General features: G+C 35.2%; 5 protein-coding genes across 5 annotated transcripts; 3 read left to right on the top strand and 2 right to left on the bottom strand.

Moving 5' to 3' along the window:
* Positions 1 to 614: 614 nt before the first annotated feature.
* LOC100255926 (mediator of RNA polymerase II transcription subunit 11) lies at positions 615 to 2905 on the top strand. Its single transcript, XM_002269917.5, has 3 exons — positions 615 to 940; positions 1020 to 1136; positions 2577 to 2905. Exons 1-3 carry the CDS (start codon positions 887 to 889, stop codon positions 2751 to 2753), a joined length of 348 nt encoding a protein of 115 aa, XP_002269953.1. The 5' UTR covers positions 615 to 886; the 3' UTR covers positions 2754 to 2905.
* A 3336-nt stretch (positions 2906 to 6241) lies between these two features.
* LOC100250762 (protein STRICTOSIDINE SYNTHASE-LIKE 12) lies at positions 6242 to 7808 on the bottom strand. Its single transcript, XM_002270024.4, has 3 exons — positions 7422 to 7808; positions 7071 to 7340; positions 6242 to 6900 (listed from the first exon to the last, which is right to left on the bottom strand). Exons 1-3 carry the CDS (start codon positions 7673 to 7675, stop codon positions 6399 to 6401), a joined length of 1026 nt encoding a protein of 341 aa, XP_002270060.2. The 5' UTR covers positions 7676 to 7808; the 3' UTR covers positions 6242 to 6398.
* Positions 7809 to 10895: 3087 nt separating this feature from the next.
* On the bottom strand, positions 10896 to 12314 carry LOC100259372 (protein STRICTOSIDINE SYNTHASE-LIKE 11). Its single transcript, XM_002274098.5, has 3 exons — positions 12049 to 12314; positions 11628 to 11897; positions 10896 to 11545 (listed from the first exon to the last, which is right to left on the bottom strand). Exons 1-3 carry the CDS (start codon positions 12312 to 12314, stop codon positions 11050 to 11052), a joined length of 1032 nt encoding a protein of 343 aa, XP_002274134.4. The 3' UTR covers positions 10896 to 11049.
* A 2769-nt stretch (positions 12315 to 15083) lies between these two features.
* On the top strand, positions 15084 to 16992 carry LOC100854093 (protein STRICTOSIDINE SYNTHASE-LIKE 10). Its single transcript, XM_010665209.3, has 3 exons — positions 15084 to 15392; positions 15999 to 16268; positions 16386 to 16992. Exons 1-3 carry the CDS (start codon positions 15145 to 15147, stop codon positions 16858 to 16860), a joined length of 993 nt encoding a protein of 330 aa, XP_010663511.1. The 5' UTR covers positions 15084 to 15144; the 3' UTR covers positions 16861 to 16992.
* Positions 16993 to 17896: 904 nt separating this feature from the next.
* Positions 17897 to 21492, top strand: LOC100254255 (protein STRICTOSIDINE SYNTHASE-LIKE 10). The gene is made up of 5 exons (XM_010665582.1): positions 17897 to 17975; positions 19046 to 19181; positions 19524 to 19612; positions 20831 to 20891; positions 21021 to 21492. Exons 1-5 carry the CDS (start codon positions 17897 to 17899, stop codon positions 21490 to 21492), a joined length of 837 nt encoding a protein of 278 aa, XP_010663884.1.
* The last annotated feature ends 209 nt before the right edge of the window (positions 21493 to 21701 follow it).

Genomic DNA, 21701 nt, shown 5'->3' with positions numbered 1-21701 from the left:
GATAGAAGGCGTGCAACTTTGTTATCTCCCATTCATTCCACATTTTGGAATTGCTATTTCCATGGCTAACTATTTACAATTTTAAAAAACCTAGGTCCACTAGGGTAACATTCAAAAGGTTGAATGGGTAAATTTAAAAATTTTCTTAAAATGGGAGTTGAGTATTTAACTTAATTAAACTTGGAATATATCACAAATATTTTATATTATTACAGTAATCAAGATAATCAATGGGGTTTAAGACTTCTAATTTAAATCTATAATTTGAAAATAAGTTATATAGTTTCAACTGTTCTTCCCTAAAAACTTATCTTGTAAAATTTATAACTTATTTCATATTTGCGACATAACAACCTTTAATTACTCCAATAAATAAGTTTCAATGTTTGATTTTTTTTCGAGAGATTGAGAATGGTATGATAAGATAGACTTAATCTCTCAATTAATTTCTCTAAATGTTTTAAGTGTATATCGGGGTATGTATAGGCATATAAGTCGTAGGGAATCAGTATAAAATTTTCAAACTCGATTTTATGAATATCTCGAAAATATTATGTCATATTTTAGTAGATTTGGTAGGAGTGCTCGAGCTCACTTAACTACCGCTTGAGCGCCTTAGGTGCTCGACCCCATATAAGCGCTTGACCAACTGCTTGAGTGCTTCTGTCCCTGCTCAAGCGGTCCTTGCATTTTTTAAATATTAAATAAAATATTTTTTAATTCCAAAAATATATAATGATACTTGTTTACTTAACTTGTTGTACACTTTCTGATTGAGTGAATAACAATTGAAGCTGTAAGCCCGAAACCTCCCAACCCTAGACCCCTTCAACCTAAGAAAAAATACGCTCTGGTTCTTTGACGTCTCAAGTGGAAGCCCTACTACATGGATTCGCAGACCCCAAACACTTCTCTGCAACGCCTTCAAAATGTTGAAAAGGTTTTCTCTCTCTCTCACTTTCTGTGTGTGCGTGTTCTCTTGGGTTGATGAGTAAAGGCAATTTGGTTTGGGCGTGCAGAGAATTATTAAGGTTTTGGAACTAGCCGGAGGAGTGATGGATGAACTCTGTAATCCTTCTGGTCCAAGGAAGGAATTGCTCAGTATCCACTGTGGCGAGTTCATGCAATTAATCAAGGTTTGGTTTCTCCACATCCTCCCATTCTCCCCCTAAAAAGCAATTAAAATTGTCTCTGTTTGGAACTGACGAGGGTTTTTACTCATCTCCTTTGAGCATAAAATAGGTATTCCGTTTCATTTTTTGGAAATCAAAATATTTAAAGAGATTGATGAGCAATCGTTTTTCTTTTCCTCTCCTTGGGAATTCAAACGTGCAAATGCAGTTCCTGATATATTTTAGTTCACTTGATTTCTGAATGAATGCGGAATGCATATAATTATCTAGACAATTTTCCTATAATATATAGGCACACGCATATTCACACATCATAGGGTCATGGTTGGGCTGGTCTGAATTGAAGGTCTCTAATTCAATGCCTTAGATGTTGTGATTTGACAATTTTTGTTTTGGCCATTGGCTGCTTTGCTAGGGATGCCCAAATGTTTTGGCCTTGGATGCCCATAATTTATGATACACATTACAGCAGAGCATAGGATTTGACAGTTTCCCATGAGGAGAATGACCTGCATAATATCTGTATAGCTATTGTGCAAATGACTGGATTCATCATAAGAAAATTACTGGGGTCCCAGGGAAGGCATTTTAGGTTTTGATTTGGCAGGGCCAAATGGTCAGAGTTGGAAAAAACATGTGTGGTCAGAGGGAAAAGTGGAAAGTATTTTATAGTTGAGAAAATCATCACCCAATGGAGATCATCTAGAATTAAAAATTTTGGAATTTGTTGAGATAATGTGGGGATGTCTTTACTGTTATGGGGAGGAATATATCATTAGAATCAAAACCTATTCCTTAATCAATGCAAGCACATCTGTGGGCTTTTAATGTAAGAATGCCTTTATTCACATCTGAGAGCAATAAAGGCTTTCCCCAAGGGTATGACCGATAAAAAAAAGCAAGATAAAGTTTTCGTCCCAATGAAAGCCCCTTTTCGGCAAGTAGTTCTGGACTAGCAAAAAAAGGCATATCCTAGAGGCCTTAATTACACAACACAACATTCATGAGGGCAATACTATTGGCCATGGCCATGTGAAAAAGCTAGGGAATGGAGCTAAAAAGAGAACTCAGTTGTGAAAATGTCGCTTAGAACAACTAATAGTTTGCATTTGAATAAGTTTAATGTTAGTTGGAAGGAAAGGATGGTTTTTCTGACCGGACACGTTGAAGAACATAGATCTCCCACAATCTGGACACACATCTATCAATCTTGCAGGCCTCAGAGAGGTCCAAAAATTGAACATGTGTGCTTGTTATGTATCTTTGTGTGATGGAGCAGGGTTGGCTTGTGGCTTGGATAGAATTGAGGATGACCCTATTGCGGTTGTATTATTTTGCACTTGAAGTTATCACTCTAACTAATCAATTTTTGAATCTGATGCTGGATTTGAATTGTTTGAGATGGCTATTTTACCACATATTGTTTTGCTTTTGTAAAACTAGGACATCCAAATGACCCTGCGGGATGAAATCAAAAGTGCATGTGAGTACCGTCCATTTGAGAAGTGCGATTACATTTCAAGAATATCTAATGAGATCTGTTGCAAGAAGCTGGAATATGTCATTTCACAGTTGGATGGAATGAAAGAAACCATTGATGAATATCACGATGCAGTTTGAAGGTTCTACTGTAGCATTTGCAAGTTACTCTATTTCTCCCTTTGTATTAGATAAAAGAGTGTAATAATTTTACAATTGTGAGATCCAATCCAGACTTGTACTTAGAGATACAATTATACTGAATTCAATACAAGAATCTGATGTCTTCCCTATGCCATTGGAAAAGAATGACAGAGAAACTTAGACTCCAGTTCAATGCCTTTGAAATCTATAAATGGAGCCGGTTTCCTTGACTTTCATCTCTTTAGGGAATATATTGGGCCATGCAACATGCACCTGACAGGATTATTCTATTTTGGTTATAGTCATTCTAGAAATGTAGGATGGAACTGTGATTGTTCTTCTGAAGGATGCTTGAGTCAACTCCTTTGAAATTAGGAAACTAAAATAACTGTGGAATCTGTTCATATCTGTTGTCTAAAGGTTTATACACCAAATATTATGTCCTAGCAGTGAGAAAGTTATTTAGATTTGCATCCTTTTTAGTTTGTACCATGAGAAGGCAGATGTTTCTTTGAATGTCTTGGTGTATAGGAGCAGAGTGAATAGGATTTTTTTTCCAACACTTGGGACTGGATGATAACATATATCTATTTAGTGGAAAGGCCTTGAAGACTCTCTTAAAGTTCATATCATTTGAGCAAGGCCTTGAGGATTCTCTTAAAAAGGTTGTTCATATGAGAACACTAGGAAATAGTAGGCATTGGTCATGTTATATTATTTAATTGATTATTATCCAGAAATACCTATAAGTGTGTTTAAACTCTAAAGGCTTATTAGAAGAAAAGAGTTTGAAAAAAAAGAAAAAAAAAAGAAAAAGAAAAGAATCTTTGGCTTCTCAAGAATCTCCAATATTAATTTTCTTTTGTTAAGATCAAGAAAGTCCCATCCTTAAGTTTTTTTCTCCAATCCCTAATACTTCTCAATCTGCTCGCTTTTCTCTCCCCCATCAGCTCTTCTTAATTTCTGATAATGGTAATATGTTTTTGTTGAAGCTAAAAAATTTTTAATATAAGATGCGCAATTTTATTAAGATTACAGCAAATGTCTTCACAATAACGAAGATGCCCATAATTAGGCCGACCCACTTCTTCCTCTTCATGAGACTGAAGCTCATGAATAAACATCAACAAAGTGCAAGATCCTACTTAAAATTTTCCATTATGAACTACAACTTCAGTAATACCAGAGTGTAGTAAGGGAGACTGCCCCCACTATTATGCAATCTCCACTAATTCTCAGCCCTGGAGATGGGCAGCTGCCTGATTCATCTCCAACATAAAAGTGCAAGGTGATGTAGGCTTGATGTTTTCTTCATTTCTCCCCTTGAAAATCCTCCACTTTCTATGCTAACAAACAATATTCCTGTAGGTTTGGCTGCAGACATGCAAGAATGCTATATAGATTCATTCCATAGTGCTTTAGGTAACTTTGGCTAGCCTGCTCGGTCCTAAAATTTGATTTTTCACTTTCCTTACCAAACTAGAGATCAAAACACAAACCAAAAATAGATGTTGGGATACCTTTAAACTCTTAAAACAACTAATAATCTCAAACTCAATTGCGGGCCCTAAATATCTGATTAATAATACTTGTGGGGGAACCATAGACAGGGTTTGTTCTCTGAATAATTCCATTTTTGGTTTTCTTTCGTATTAAAAAGCAATTAATCCACTGCTTAGTGGTCCCCTTCCAAACCATTTGTTTGTTTTAGGCTTTCATTTTTTTTTAAATAATTAATTTCTTTATTTTTGTTTGTTAGATTTATATTTTTTGGAAGGTTTAGTTCACCAAATTTTTTTATTTTCCTAAATATATAAATACGAAGTTTTATACCTGCCAGTGTAACTTAATTGGTTAGGGCGAATATTGAAAAGTGTGGTCTTAATGAATCACATATGATCCTCGGTTTGAATTTTGTCACTGATGATACCTTGAATTTACCTGGTGTTGGTTGTTGTGGTGGTGGTCAACACCCCAAAGTTTGAGTTTCATGAAGAGTCCTGATGACTTGATCATGGAAAGTTCATTAGTTATAAAAGAGTTTTATATTTTATTACTAATAAATAAACTTAGCATCTTTTAAAACTATTATGGTAATGCATTTTTTTTTTCAAAATTAAGGTCACAGAACTGAATGGTTAGCTAAATGCATAGTGTTGCATTTCTCAGGCCTCCCTTTGGTTTTAAATTTATGTTAAAATTAATCAAGTTATACTTTGTGAATTATTATACTTTTTATTTTTAGTCTATTGTTAAAAATGTTAATTTAAAAACAAAGCTAGTTCATGTATACCGTCATCTCTTACAAGTCAAATTGGAGAAAACATTTGAATTTTTAGGATTATTTTTCTTATTCTAAAAAATTTCACTCCAAATAATGTATTGTCAGTGTTGGATTTCCATTTTATTCCACGAATATTAGCTCATTTGTATTGTTTCATATCTTAAATTTAAATTCAAAATAATCTAAGGTATACTTTTTGAGTTACTATAATTTTTAATTTTGGTTCATTGTGAACATTTTGATTTGAAAAGAAATGAAGTTTATGCATCTATGATGATCTCTTACCTTGGTAAAAATGAAAATATTTTGTTTACAAGCCAAATAGGTGAAGATATTTTGATTTTTAGTATTCTTTGATCCTCCTTGTTATTTTAGGAGTACTCAACTTATTTCTTCAAAAGACGAGTTTAATATAAAAAAAGTGAACTCATATTTTGAAAAAATGAATTCAGCATGAAAACTTTTAAAATAGAAATGATACTTGTCTTTTCAAAAAAACAATTCCACATAAAAAATGAACTTATTTTTTCTAAAGATAAATTTAGTATATAAAATAAATTTGTATTTTGAAAAGATGAGTTTAATACAAAAATTTTAAAAATAATGAAAAATAATGTTATTTTAATAATATTTTCTAAAAATAACTTTTTTTTTTGAAAAAAAATTTCCTCCTGCATTGGCATCGTTCATTTTTTATCATTGGTGTACAAGATGCCAATTTGTGTGATTTGTACTAGCCCCTTGTATCTATTTATTTTTTAATTTAAATTCTTGATGAAATTAGTGAGAGATACTTTTTGAATTATTATAATTTTTATTTTTCATTTATAGTTGAAATTTTTAATTTTAAAATGAATAGAGTTCATATATCTTATAATCTCTTACAAGTCAAATTTACTTAGGATTGTTCTTTGATGCCTTCCATTATTTATCCCACCCATGAAAGCAAAAGACAAAATATCAAGATGAACGTGGTTTGACATAGTGCCTAGGGTCAAGCTCTGAAAAGAAACAGTGGGTCTTTTAATGCCCATGGGTCAAATGAAATGGGTATTACGTACTTTGAAAGAATATACAGGAATCAGTCCTTAAATAATTTATGTAATTAATTTGGCCATTCATGTAACTACTGGTCTTAGCTTTCAAGGTCTTAACACCCACTCCCCACAACCAACAACCAACACCCAAGAAGCAAGTCCCAACACCCAACACTCTCATTAATATCTGATCATGGTAATATTTTTTCTTGAGGCTCAAAAGATCTTAAAACGGTGTGTACAATTTTATTAAGATAACAGCACATGCCCCCACAATCAGGAAGATACCCATAATTTGGCCTACCCATCAGTTCTTCCTTTTCATTCTCTCCGGTGACACTCTGAAGCCCATGCATAAACATCAACGAAGTGCAAGAAGGGAGACCCTATATACATTTTTCCATTATAAACTGCAACTTCACTAATACCACTCTGTGTGTCAAGGGAGATTGCCTCCAAAATCATGCCATCTCCACTAATTCTTAGCCCTGGAGATTGCTGCTGTGATGGACAGCTGCCTGTTTCATCTGCAACAAGAAAGGCAACCCAAAACTCTCCTTCTTCATTCCTCTTAATGTTGGCCGGTCTTACAGTGAATTCCTTGAGAATTTCTGAAGTAGTAGCTTTTGGGCCTTGCAGCCAGAACTTTCGAATTCTCTTAGTGACGGTCTCTGTAATGAGAATGAAGGAGCCATCCTTGCTTATTGCCATTCCAGCCGCTCCCCCGAGTCCTCCTAACAGCACCGTCAGCTCCTTGCTTTCTGGGTCATATTTCATTAGCCTTCCGGTCATGTCATGGGCTTGGAGCGAGACACTGAATTCGCTGCAAATTTTAACAAGGCTGTGATATCGAACAAATATTGGCTAGCTTCTAAGTAACTTTCAAGTTCTAGAAACTGCGACATAAACTACTTCAAGAGTTCAATATTAATGGACAAATATTCCTTAACAAGATGGGCATAGATGATAAAATAAATTGGGGAGGAGACCTACTTGACAGAAAATTGAGAACTGTAATCCACCAAATAAACCATTCCAGTTTCGGTGTCGACGTCCAGAGCATTAGTGAACCCAAAAGGAACGCCATCTGCAGCATTGGCTAGTTGGGTAGCAACCCCACCATTGGGACCAACCACCATAAGCCCATAGTAAGCATCAGCGATGTAGAGATCACCAGTTTGATAGTGGAACCCCAGACCGAATGGGCGGCCACAGGTGAAATCCAATGCAACACTACCGTTGCCAACACAGAATTCCTCGGAACTTAACGAAACAAGTGTCACACATTAGTACTGATGGAGAAGAGCATTTACATGTGGCAAAGGCTCAAGGCAATCCCGTTACCTGTTAGATGAAGTGATGGCAAACTCCACGAACCCAACGCTGCCATTCACATATTTGAGGATTCTACCGTCGGAGATACCAGTGTAGGGGCCTCCACCTGCAGCATCAAAAGCAATGGACTCAGGCCCTGTTGCTGGGAGAGGGAGCCTCTCTAAGAATTGAGCTTTGTAAGTAACATGTTCTCCACTGGAAAGATGCAGCTGGGAATAAAAAGATAGGAAGATGGAAAGAAAAATGGAGAGCATGACCAACATTGTTAGAATACTAGTAGCTAAGATGTCTTTTGAATGATACTTATATTTAGAAAAATCAGGAGATGTTTGGTAGCTAATGCCTTCATTTGCAGTTGCAGTTATAACAACACTCCAAAATTAATGATCTCAAACCCAAAAGCAGGCCCTATATATTGATTAATAATACTTCTGGAGGAACCATAGACAAGGGTTGTTCTCTGAATAATTCCATTTTCGATCTCCTTTCATATAAAAAGGCAATTAGTCCACCGGTTGGTCGTCCCTCCAAACCATCTGTTTAATTGTTTTAGGCTTTCCATTTTTTCAATAATTAATTTCATTATTTTTATTCATTAGATTTATATATTTTTGAAGAATTCAAATCACCAATTTGATTGAATTTGAACAAGATTGTGTTTATTTGAGGTAATTTTTCAAAATTATGACCTCAGAAAGGATAGTTCTTACTTGTGATTAACGACACCTATAGATGATGGAACATGGAGTCATTTAGGGGCATGGGTTGTTCTCCATACCAAAGTGAAGTTGACTAATCACTCGAAATAGCTTATTGTTGGTAGAGGACTTTCTCTTAATTTGTTGGATCATATATATTGATTTTATATTTGAAGTTTGTGTTAAAAGTAATCAAGTTATACTTTGTGGATTATTATAATCTTTATTTATTTTTTGTTTTTTTTATTATTGAAAATTCTAATTTAGAAACATATGGAATTCGTGTATATTGTCATTTTTTACAATTTAAATGGGAGAAAATAATAAGATCTTTGAGGTCTTTTTGACAATTTAAAAGATTTGTGCCATATTTTTTGCTCCATCCTCATATTTTTCCTATTATGCTTAAATTTTTCCTATTTCCTATTATTTCTAAAAAAAATTCATGCCAAATAACATATTTTTTTGTTGGTGGACTTCCTAATCAATTTTAGGGTTCTTCTTTGGTACTCCTAATCATAAGAGGGTATGGGCACAAAGAGAGGAATTATTTTAGGGTGCAGAAAAGGGAGAGGGACAATGGTATATAATGTAGTGGAAAACAGTCTTTCTCTTTAAACATAAGGTCGAGGTTCAAAACCCCTATTGCAATTTTTTTTTTTGAGGGGGGACATGTGCCCTTCTTTGTCCTTAGCTAGCTCAGCCAGTGATGTCGACTACGAATTAAATATTTGTGCCATGTCTTTTAGTCCATTACCAAAATTTTTAAACCACTCATTTATTTATTATTTCTGATTTTTGGACCTATTTTTGCCTATTTATATTGATTTGTATTTAAATTTTTTGTTGAACTTTATTAAGGTATACTTTTTGAATTACTATAATTTTTTTTTAATTGATCTATCCAAATGTCTTAGCTTCCAAAGATTTGTACCACATTTTTTTTAGTCCTTCCTCTCATTTTCTATACTATTATATTTTTCATACTCTTTCTCCAAAATTGTCATCCAAATAGCATATTTTTTATATTAGACTTCCAATTTGTTTAATCTGCATTAGCCTATTTTTATTTATTTATATTTTAACTTTTTGTTAAAATTAATTAAGGTATACTTTCTAAATTATTATAATTTATTTTACTATTGAAAATATTAATTTAAAAACTAATAGAGTTTATGTACCTTGTAATCTCTTAGAAGTCAAATTGAAGATCATCTTTCAATTTTTAGGCCTGTTCTTTCATAGTACTTCTCATTATCATGCATGCATCCATCCTCTAATCAACTACGTACAAAAGATTTGTGCCATGCATCTTACTCCAATCTTATTTTTTATAGAACCTCTTCTTTATATATTTGTTTTAATTGAATTAATATCTTAAAAATTACTAAACATTCATTGGTCTACGAAATTTATTACAACACTAAAAAAAATTAAAAATTAGGAATTTAATTTTATTATAGGTATTACACAAAAAGTAGTTGTTGGGTTCTTTTTAATTTTATATATTTATATTATAAAAATAATTTTTTTATTCAAAAAAAAAATATTTTAACAATTTTAACAACCATGACAGGTATTAGAACAGCCTCACTTTCTTTTCTCTTATCAGTAGTTAGCTGCTGATAATTCTCTCTTTACCAAAGTAATTGGAACTTCTTTTCTTGCTCTCTTGAACTATGTGGATGACAAAGTCATAGCAAGTAACAATGACGAGTAGGTAGAGCAAATCAAGCAATTTCTTGATGCTCATTTTAAGCTTAAAGATCTTGGGCAATTAAAATATCTCAGGCCTTGAAATGGCCAAATCAACAAAGGGTATTTCTCTTAGCTAGCGTCACTATGCATTGCAGCTCTTGTCAGACATCGGTTACCCTGGTTGCAAGCCACGTAAAACTCTTATGGACCCCAATGTAAAATTCTCTCAAGATGAGGGAGAATTTCTAGACAATCCCACTCAATATAGGAGATTAATTGGAAAGCTGTTGTATCTCACCATTACAAGGTTGGACTTGTCTTACTCTGTAAATCGCCTTAGTCAATTTTTGGCCAAGCCAAGGGTGGTTCCACATTTACAAGTTGTCTATCGTTGTCCTTCAATACATACAGGGTACCAAGGAATAAGGATTGTTATTTGGATCGTCCTCTATCGTGGAGCTCAAGGGGTTTGTAGACTCAGATTGGGCTTCCTGTCCAGACAGCAGGAGGTCTGTAAGTGGCTTCTGCATCTTCATTGGAGATTCTTTAGTTTCTTGGAGTTCTAAAAAACAACATACCGTTTCAAAGTCTTCTACAGAGGCTGAATATAGATCCATGGCTAATGCTACATGTGAATTGATGTGGCTGCTCAACCTTGTCAAGGATTTGAATATTGAGCATCGAAAACTTGTGTTGTTATTCTGCTACAATCAAGCTGCATTACACATTGCAGCCAATCCGGTTTTCCATGAACACACCAAACACATCAACAGTGATTGTCATTTGATCCAAGAGAAGGTTCAAAATGACACATTGAAAACTTTGCATGTCTCGTATCAACATCAAGTGGCCAATGTACTAACTAAACCTCTGTTTTCTCCTCCTTGCTTGGCAAGATGGGAGTTCATAATATTCTCACTCCATCTTGAGGGGGAGTATTAAAATAGCCTCACAGTTTTTCCGCATGCGTTGTTTTGTAATAACAGGGAAATTAATTAAGGAGGCCTGTCATGGTTTTCTAGTAAAACTACACTCATCAAGAAAATATATGCATGGAACAGACATGTTGGGTTACAGGCTTAGAAAATTCTTATACTAAAACCATCTTTTATTGATCAGCGGTTGCTAGTAATTTTTAGCTGCCATTGTTCATAACTTGACATACCCCCATTACAAACTGGCATAGAGTGATTAATTACTTATTTAGTAGTAGTTGCCATTTTCTAGTAGATTATTAACTGTCATTTTTTCAAGACATCTTTTAGGGTATAAACTCCAACATAGCTGGCATCGCGTGATCCAACATACAAGAATATCTCCCCACGCCCTTGTACTTCACTGATCATAGTAGAGCCGTATTCAGCCTCAAAATTCACTGTTTGAAGAACATTGCCATGGGCGTCCATCCGTTGTCCGGTGGGCACAGTGGTCGGCACAGACTTTCCGATGTTCACTGCCACCCAGAAAGTGTCTGTAATACTCGTCTTAATGTTATCAGGCCTGCCCTGAAAGGTGAAGAAAAGCTCTGATGTATTAGCCTTTGGACCTCTCAGCCAAAACTTCTGTGTTCTGTTAGCGATGAACTCTGAAACCAGTACAAACGAACCATCTCTACTAACTGCAGCCCCAGCTGGCCCAGAAAGCCCTCTTATCAGTACAGTTACTTGCTTGGTACTGGGGTCATATTTTAATAACCTTCCAGATGCATCATTGTTCTCAACTCCCTGTGTGATGTCCCTGCAAAGAGGAAGATGCATGCCGCTTTAATTTAGTCTTCTCTCCATTGGATTCATGTATACTTGAGTAAAATCTATAGTACCTTAGCTCGTAGACTGAACTTGCGTCTGTAAAATAAACATTTCCAGTGAGTTGGTCGACGTCCAAACCATTAAGGAAGCGAAAGGGTACCCCTTCTGCAGTAGTGGCTACTGGGGTTGCAAGCCCTCCATTAGATCCAACCACCAGGAGTCCAGAATAAGCATCAGCAATATACAGCTGGCCGGTCAGATTATTGAATCCCACCCCCAACGGCCTTCCACAGGTAGGTCCTGAATTAGGGTCGGTTGTGCCATCACAGACTGCCTTGGACCTGCGCTTCATAGCCAAGAAACAAGATATTCAATAATTTATTATGTATATTGCAGCTATAAGGCTATCTTTACTATGGTTTATAAGTTGGGAAATTAACGTCTCCGGAACCAAACATTCTCATGAACACGGAACTGCAATAGAAAGCATACCTAGTTGGTGTAGTGTAGGCAAAATCTGTGAAACCAGCACTAGGGCCTCCATATTTAAGAACTCTACCATCGGAGACACCGGTGTAGGGTCCTCCACCGAGCCGGTCAAAGGCAAGGGCCTCAGGGCCTGTGACATTGGGTGGCAATTGAAGCTGGGTAAAGAATGATAAGGTAAGAACCGTGTGAGGAACAGAGAAGAAGAGTAGTAAGAAAATGGAGATCATGGCAACAGTACTTGTGGGGTTCACGAAGATCTCGATCGACATATCTTAAATTAAGAGCTAAGGCATTCTACACTAGTATTTATAGGCTGAGCCTAAGGAATGATACCATGGAAATTTAATTTGCCCTGCAAATTGAATCATAAAAGACGAGTTGACTCTTGCTACGAGCTCCAACGCTGAAACAAATGTGGAAAGTAGTTATGGCCATCTTCTTTATGAGCTATTCAATTAATTCAAGGGTTGCTAATCCAATATATATACATGTTAACTACACGATGATCATTTCTTTAATTCAAAATCTCTACCAATATTTATCTTAAGTACTAAAAAAATGTTTCACATAAGAAAGCAATTGCATAATTATCAAACATGTATATATTCTTAAAAGAAAATTAATTTCACAATAAAATATAAATTTCTTTTATAATAATAGAGAAATTCCTTACATAAATATATCTTAATAGGAAATAAGGATTACTTATAAACAAGGTTTGAAATATCGGTAAATACGGATATATAATATTTGAATTTTACGAATATATAAGAGAAATATTGATGGATATTTTTATAAAAATATCGATCGAAGAGAAATTGTTCAAAATTTATAAAAATGATTAAAAAACTTTATAAAAAATGATAAAATAAATAAAAATATATATATTAAAATTATTTTATAAGTGTAATTGATATAAGCATAATTAAAAATAATATTTATCAAATTTTTATAAACAAATTAGCTTAAATTCCTTTAATATATTTATATTTATTTGTTTTAAAAATCTAAAAAATATTTTTATTAAAATATGTTTTATTGCATTTTAAATAAAAAATTTAATTGATTTATATAAAATATTTTATTTAAAATTTAATTTCTAAAATTTTATTACAAATCTATAGTGACAAGTTTTTCTATTAACATTAATTTATTTAAATAATTAAAAATTATATTAATAGTTTATCTTAGCAAATTAATTTTAATTTATATATAAAATATTAAAACTTCATTTTTATGTTTTTTTTATATTTTAGTAAATTTTGAATAAATTTATATTTTTAATTTTTAAAACTAAAAACATTCAAAATTATATATGATTTTTAATATTTAATTATTGTATAAATGATGTTTTTTATACTTTTAGTAATCAATTAAATAAAATATGAAGAATTTATTTATTTATTAAAATATTTTTTTAATAATGATTTTTAAGATAACTTGTGTATATATTTGACCGAGATTGGAGGGACTTTGATAGCCTAATAAAATCGGGAAATTCTTCGAAAAATCCCCATAGAAGCCGATATTTTATCCTCCCCCAAAAAAAAAGAGAAATATTGACCGACTTTCGGTCCCAAATTTCCTATGGGCACCATGAAATATCAGTGAAAATTTTCCAACATTTCAAACACTGCTTACAAATTGACTCAAAAGAGAATTTAAGATATATACAATCTTTACCTTATCTCAAACCAATGGCAAGGCTTTGGATAGTGTTCGATAGGATATATATTAGTCTAACACAAAAAATAATCCCCAAAAATCACAAAAACATTATTAAAATTAGGCTGTGGGATTCCCAAAATTAGCACATGCAGGCCCAGGCATCCAACTCATGTTCTCCAATGAGTTCCAATTCTCCCAAAATTTTAATGGCTGATAGATTAAAGGGATGGATGTAACCTTACCAATCAGCTTTTGCCTTTAATTACTAAAGATGCGCGCAACTCCTCACTCCTCAGTAGGGTTTCATCCAATTTTGATTTAATACCATTCAGTACTCTCTGCCCCTCCCAGAAGGAAATTTACTGAAACCTTCAGTCTCTCTTGATTTCAAAAACAAAAATTGCAATGGTGTTTACTATCAAAGGCAATAAAAGCATTTATTTCATAAATTCTAGGCAGGGTTTATTATTATCACAATTAATGCTCTTTTATTATTATTATTATTATTATTAGCCTCCCTGTATTGAAGGTTTCAGTAAATTTCCTTACGAATTTCAATTTATTGTAACTGATGGAAGGGGCAGAGAGTACTGCATGGTATTGAATCAAAATTGGATGAAACTCCCAACAGCTACTTTTATAAACTGAGGTGTGAGGAATTGCATCTTTCAGTAATTAAAGCTAGCTGCAGCACAATTGGTAGAGTTACATCCGATCCATCTCTTCTATCTGTAGAACAAAATTGAATAAATTTAATCCATCAGCCATAAAAATTTTTGTCATTTGGAACTGCTTGGAGAACATGAGCTGGATGCCTGTGCCTGCATGTTCTAATTTTGGGAATCCGACAGGCTAATTTGAACATTGTTTTTGTGATTTTTTGGGGGTTATTTTTTGTGTTGACTAATATATATCCTATCCAACACTATCCAAAGCCTTGCCATAGGTCGAATAATTGTGATGGGTACCCCTTTTTTCAAAAGGAAACAACCTTCACCTTCACGGACGTCAACAGTAAGCTTGATTTCTGTCAGGGAAGGGTGATTTTCAATGAAGAAAGTCATCGCCAATCCATATCTTCCCAATAACAGTAGATATGGTGCAATGATTCTTCCAATCTATAAGATACTTTCTGTTGCATAGGCAGGATAAGGAAATAATATAAGACCTTAAAAAACCCTATTGGCACATATATAATATTATTCTTATTCCAATAAAGAACCAAATATTAAGAATTGATATCATGTCCCTGAAAAAAAAAATATATATCTTAAGAAAATGATATCACATCCTATCTTGTGCTGACTTCTATATGTGGTGCCAATTATAGCAATCTTAAAGGCAAGCTGTGCTTATAAATGTAAGCCTTGTCTAATATGCATATTCATTCTACACGAGAAATGATCACTTTCTTCCACCCATAACTGCACCATGTTCTATCCTTTGTTCCTTTTTTTCTTCTTGTTTTCTCATGGAAATCTGTCCTTTGGAGACAATTCTAGTAGCCTATTTCGATCCTTTCGAATGCTCCACCTCCCAACCCCCACAATAGGTCCCGAGGCCCTTGCCTTTGATTGCTCTGGTGCTGGCCCGTATGCTAGTGTAGCAGATGGGAGAGTTCTTAAGTGGCAGGCTGAATCTGCTGGTTTTGTGGATTTCACGGTTGCTTCTCCGTCTAGGTAATATGAGAAAAAGCTGTTATGCTGTGTTGTCCTTCACAAACGCTAGATGTGTTTCTTGAACTCTACAAATCTATAAGACTTCTTGTATCATCTTATTGAGGTTGAACATGAAAAATTAAGTCAGTGGTATTCTTTGCCAAAGGTCTGTACATTAGGCCACTGCTGCTATATATATATACATATATACTTCTGAGAGAATGACACAAGAACATAATGGACCTTTAATTTATCTCATTATGAACAAATCATTGTTCCCCTTACTTATTTTAGGGAGAAAAACCAAAAATTAAAAAAAAAAAAAAAAAGATTGATCTGATTAAGATTTTGACAAGCCAACAAAGCAAGTGAAAGAGAAATCTATTTCACACTTTTGGCTTTTTTTTTTCCCAGGAAACTTTGCCTTAGTCATGGATATACATGCCCTCCAAATTGCTTACCTTTATGTTTCCACCATTTTCTTTTACGGAGTCAATGGTGGTTGAGTTAATCTAAAAATGTCTGAATGTAGAAGTAAAAACCTTAATGCATATAGATCTTATCCTTAGTAAATCTTATTCTGTTTTTTTTCCAATGTTATATATTTTTATATCTGATTTGGTTCAGGTCCAAGCAACTGTGTGATGGTTCAAGTGATCCTGCAAAGGAACCCACCTGTGGGAGACCATTAGGAATAGGTTTCAATAACAAAACAGGTGATCTCTACATCGCTGATGCCTACTATGGCCTCTTCGTTGTTGGTCCCGACGGTGGAAGAGCCACCCAACTTGCCACTGAAGCAGAAGGTGTTCCGTTTAGGTTTCTTAATGCTGTAGATGTCGACCAGGAAACTGGCATAGTTTATTTCACAGATGCTAGTGCTCGCTTTCAAAGAAGGTATTGAGTCACGTAGCCATTAATGTAGTCATCATTTATATACGAAATTTGCAAGAGTGAATTGAAAAGAAAAATAAGTTTTCCAGGTCAATGATCCTAGCTAAACAAATCTTACAGGGAATTTCAAAACGCTGTTCTAGCAGGAGACATGACTGGGAGGCTAATGAAATATGATCCAAGAACCAAACAAGTCACAGTGTTGTTAAGAGGCCTGGGTCTTGCAGTTGGAGTGGCAATAAACAAAGATGGGTCATTCGTCCTGGTTTCTGAGTTTATTGCCACCAGAATCCAAAGATATTGGCTTAGAGGCCCCAAAGCGAACACCTCAGAACTTTTCCTGAAACCTACAGGCACCCCAGATAACATTAAGAGGAATGCAAGAGGAGAGTTTTGGGTGGCTGCGAATATAGGAGCAGAAATGGCTGCAGCTGCGCCTTTGGGGCTTAGGGTTAGCGAAGAAGGGAAGATTTTGCAGGTGGTGGCCTTTGATACAGGAGATATAACTAGGACCATCAGTGAAGTTCATGAGTATAATGGAGCATTATATGTAGGGTCTCTGGCTTTGCCTTTTGTTGGTGTTTTTACCTTCTAGGCCTTGCCAGTGCTGGTATGCATAAAAGCCTGCTTGGTTGTTTAAGGCTCTGAAGGGAATAACTGAATATTCAGCTGATCTGCTGCCTTGATATTACTAAAATAAATTGAATATTAAATAAATCTCTATGCATATCCTAATTTTTGTAAACGAATATGTGATTTGGAAGAAAGAAAAAAACCAGACATGTCTGAATATAGAGTTGGATTTCATAAAGGACAGCAAGAAGTCTAGGGCTGAACATCATGAAAGGTGTCCACCATTGGATTTCCGGATGCCCTTCACGGTGTTGAGTTCTGCAACTCCAGACATGTTCAGTTTTTTTTTTCTTTATCTTTTCAGGCCCTATCAGGTTTAGATCGATCATTAATTTTTTGACATTAAAGAACACTAAGAAAATTTTGCACTTAAAAATAAAGGAAAAATCTATTAAAATGAAAGATGGGGGAAAAGAAGTGAAGGCAAAGAAATGGAAGATAAGTGAAAATGAAAATAAATGGCATGGGAAGGGAAGGGGAAATGGAAGAGGGTGGATTAGGATTTGATGGGTGTAGGTTGGTACAAGAAGATGAAGGTGATAGTATTTTGACATTTCACAGTTATTTTTGTTTAAAAAGGTTAATTAAGTGGGTGTGGAGAGGGATTTGAGGGGGGTATTTAACATTTCCCGACCCTTGCATTATGATTGTTTTGAAGTAGGAAATGTGAAGTTAAGAGTCAACTACTTATCTTTATTGTCAGCTAGGTTAATTTTCATGTAGGTTTATCTTATAGACTATGTTAGTGAGTTAGACTAGTTAGTTTACATTGACAATTATATTTCAAAACATTTTGAATTCACGATCATATTTCAAATATCCTTAGATTCGACTTTACGTACTTCTTAGGCTATATATTGCCTTTAAAGACATGAGATCATCATAAACTTTATACATAGACTTATATATAGCATTAAGTATGTTTGATGAATAATGGCATAAATCGATGTATTGTGGGCGAAAAGGAAAAAAAAACAATTTTAGAGGGAGAGCTCACAATGAGTGCAATAAGCTGTCAAATGTCTTTGGAGGGCACTCAAGCACTTGCTGGCAATAACTGTGCCTTTGGGGCTCAGGGTTAGCGAAGAAGGGAGGGTCCTGCAGGTGGTGGCTTTTGATCCAGGAGACATGCCTACAGCCATTAGCGAAGTTCAGGAATACAAGGGAGCATTATATATAGGGTCTGTGGCTTTGCCTTTTGTTGGCGTTTATAGGCCTTAAGGTTCCTCAAAACATTGTTGTTTGACTGCTGTTAATTAAACCCAAGCTTGCTTGCTTGGGGCCCTAATATATGTAAATGCTCATGAACCTACTGGCTTATCATTTACTAAATTGAATAATCATGTGTTGAAATGAATCTCAAAGCATATGCCTGATCCTTTTGCACGACTATTGGCTCAAGAAGCCCATTGTGTGAGCTGTTCCAACAGCAAGTTAAGTCCATAAATGGGCAGTAGCTGGTGAAATCTTGAAGCCCACTTGAAAAGACAATGATCTGTCTATGTGGTTTGTAGCAGAGGAGAGAGCAGTAGAGAGAAGAAATTGAGGGAAGAAAGAGAGGAGAAAGGTCATGAGATGAGGCTCCATTAGGGTTTTCTTTTCAGATTCAAAGCAAGAGAGGTTTCTCCCCCATTCTTGGCTTGCTTGTAACGAGGGCACCGCATTGATGAGATTTCTCCACTCCCTTTTGTGGTTTTATAAGCTTGGTAAGAAGAGCATTGTTAGTTCTCTTCAATTCCTATCTTTGTATGCCATGAGCCATGGTTATAGGACTTGTGAAAATATTGTATCGATCCCTTTTCCAATAGTGGATGTTCATTTCTCTACCATTTTTACTTTCATTTTAGAGGTTTTTAATTTCCTTGTAAATCATTGGTACTATTTATCTTGGATGGTTGATCATGTGTTTGATGATAAGCTGGTGGGTCAAGGACTCATCTTGAGTTGTTTTGGGGTTGAGATATATCATATATATTGCGTGTCTTTGTTCAGTTGATCTTACTATAGGGAGCTTTGTTATTATTATTTTTCAGTGCTAGCTCTATTTAAGGTTTATTCTGCTAAAGTGGACTGAGAGTTTCAACTGAACTAGACTAGCAATTCAGTAAACTAGCGACTTGACTGAAGTGTCTAGTTACGCACTGCAGGGTTAACTTTCGGCATCTCTACTGGGTCTGGTCACTTGAGTAGTAGGGGGCTGGAAAGTTTGCTAGAAACTGCTCTGCTTGCTCATGTTTTGTTTATTATTCCTAATATGTGGTATCTGAGCCATGTTGTATTGAGGTATCTTCTGGAGTATTACATAAGCTAGCCGGTATCAACTGCATGAGTTAATACTTGAATAGAGTTCTCAAATAATCATTGTTTGCAATTATTATACCATACAGTTGATTGTGCTAATTACAGTCCAATTAGGAAATCCAATTAACATATGGTCAATGTAACTAAACAGCTACTTGTTTAGCATTTTGGAAACTCTCTATACAAATATATGGTAAGGATCTTTTCATCTGAGCAATGAACATGAATCAAGCGGAGCCTTATATATATAAGCAAATCATCATTCTAATATGGAGTGAGCTTCTATGTTTTCCAATGTTTTCTGTGTTTACATCTCTGGTTCAGGTCCAAGAAATTATGCGATGGTTCAACTGATCCTGGTTTGGAGCCTACCTGTGGGAGACCATTAGGACTAGGGTTCAATTACAGAACAGGTGATCTCTACATCGCCGATGCTTATCATGGCTGAAAATGTGAATCTCAATAATGAACTACACCTAGAGGGGGGTGAATAGGTGTTGTAGAACAATTTAAAAATTCTCCCAACAAAGATTATCTAACCTTAGACTATCTTAATGTCAAGAATTTTTTCTTCCAATAACTTTTCAACAAAGCAAAACATCCACAAGCAATAATGTATACATCAACACTCTCCCAACAATTTATAAATGCAAAACACATGCAAATGCTTCAACACTCCTAAAAAATAAATCAAAATAGAGTGAGAGAAAGAGACAATGAACACCGGATTTTTAACGTGGAAAACCTCCGAAGAGATCAAAAACCACGGGCCTATCACCGATTGAAAACTCCACTATGAAGAATAAAAACTGAGTACAAGGTTTTACCTAGCTCAAGCCAACCAATCCTTCCCGGAATACTTGACTAGTACCTTCATTTTCAGCTTCTTTTGGAGCACACTTGGAGTCCGCACCAAGTTCAATCTCGGCCTCTTCTTGAATCCACACAAGAAGAAAATGGGTTTTTGCACAAACCCAAATAGAATGAGAGATTGAGATGTGAATGAAGTAATGAATCAACCCATTTATTGCTCAAGAAAATCCATTGAAAACTAGTTTGGAAAACATTAAGAGAAGTGGATTTTCTTTGCAATCAAAAACCCTAAATTAGGAAAGCAAAAATGAGAAAATGAAGAACACTTGGAGTGTGGCTGCTCTCCCCACGTTTTCAGCAGTCTCTCTACTCAGAAAATGAGAGAAGATTGGTTTTTAAAGTGCAAAAAGAAACCCTTAATCTAATGGCTGAGATTTGATCAAACAAACATTAGTTGGATAGATCCACCCCTACACCTAGATCGATCCAGAAACAGAGGAATGAAAGCCTTGCACCAAAAACCATTTTTCCCAACTTTCTAACACATTTAAAGATTAAAAACCGGGTTGATTCACATCCAATCACCACACACTCGACTACATACCTCGGTCTCTTAGCAAAGTCTTAGTCTTCAAAGTCAAGTAGTCCGAATAGGAATAGGAAAGCCGAGTTAGGGAGCACTTAGGAATTTTGTCCGGAATTGCCAACTTAGCTAAACACTCACAATGGCCTCAATGTTGTTGGTCCCAAAGATGGAAGAATCATCCAACTTGCCACTGCAGCAGAAGGTGTTCCCTTTCTGTTCCTTAATGCTGTAGATGTGGACCAGGAGACTGGGATAGTTTATTTCACAGATGCTAGTGCTCGATTTCAAAGAAGGTATTGAGTCATATAATCTTGTAGCTATGAATATCATTCATTTCTTATACTACTTTTCATAATGGAATTTAGTGGAAAACTAAATTTCCACACAAACCCTAGCTAAGACTCGTCTTGCAAATATTACAGGGAGTTCATGCTTGCAGTTCAAACTGGAGACATGACAGGAAGACTAATGAAATATGATCCCAGAACTCAAGAAGTCACAGAATTGCTAAGAGGCCTTGGTGGAGCAGGTGGAGTGACAATAAGCAAAGATGGGTCATTCATCCTTGTTACAGAGTTCGTCACTAACAGGATCCAAAGGTTTTGGCTTAAAGGCCGTAAAGCCAATACCTCACAACTTTTTCTGAAACCTCCAGGCACGCCAGATAACATTAAGAGCAATGCAAGAGGAGAGTTTTGGGTAGCTGTGAACATTGGAGCAGGAACGGCAGTTGTGCCTTTGGGGCTTAGACTAAGTGAAGAAGGGAAGGTATTGCAGATGGTGGCTTTTGGTACAGGAGACATACCTAAGACCATTAGTGAAGTTCAGGAATATAATGGAGCATTATACATAGGATCTCTACCTTTGCATTTTGTTGGTGTTTATAGGTCTTGATGATTCCATAAATTACCAAGTCAGTTCTATTCACTCTATTCCCTTTATTGCTCTTAACTAAAAGCTTGGTTGCTTAGTTAAGGCTTTAATTATGTAAATTGATTTTAGGAAGCGAGGATATGATAGCTAGGTATCTACATGGGAAGTTCTTGCACCCAATATCTCTTACAATTATTATTATATGAATTTTATTCATAATGAATATGATG

The sequence above is a fragment of the Vitis vinifera genome, chromosome 17 (genome assembly GCF_030704535.1).
Source record: "Vitis vinifera cultivar Pinot Noir 40024 chromosome 17, ASM3070453v1".
In the NCBI taxonomy this organism is placed as follows: Eukaryota; Viridiplantae; Streptophyta; class Magnoliopsida; order Vitales; family Vitaceae; genus Vitis; species Vitis vinifera.
This window is presented reverse-complemented; position numbering and strand designations above follow the sequence as displayed.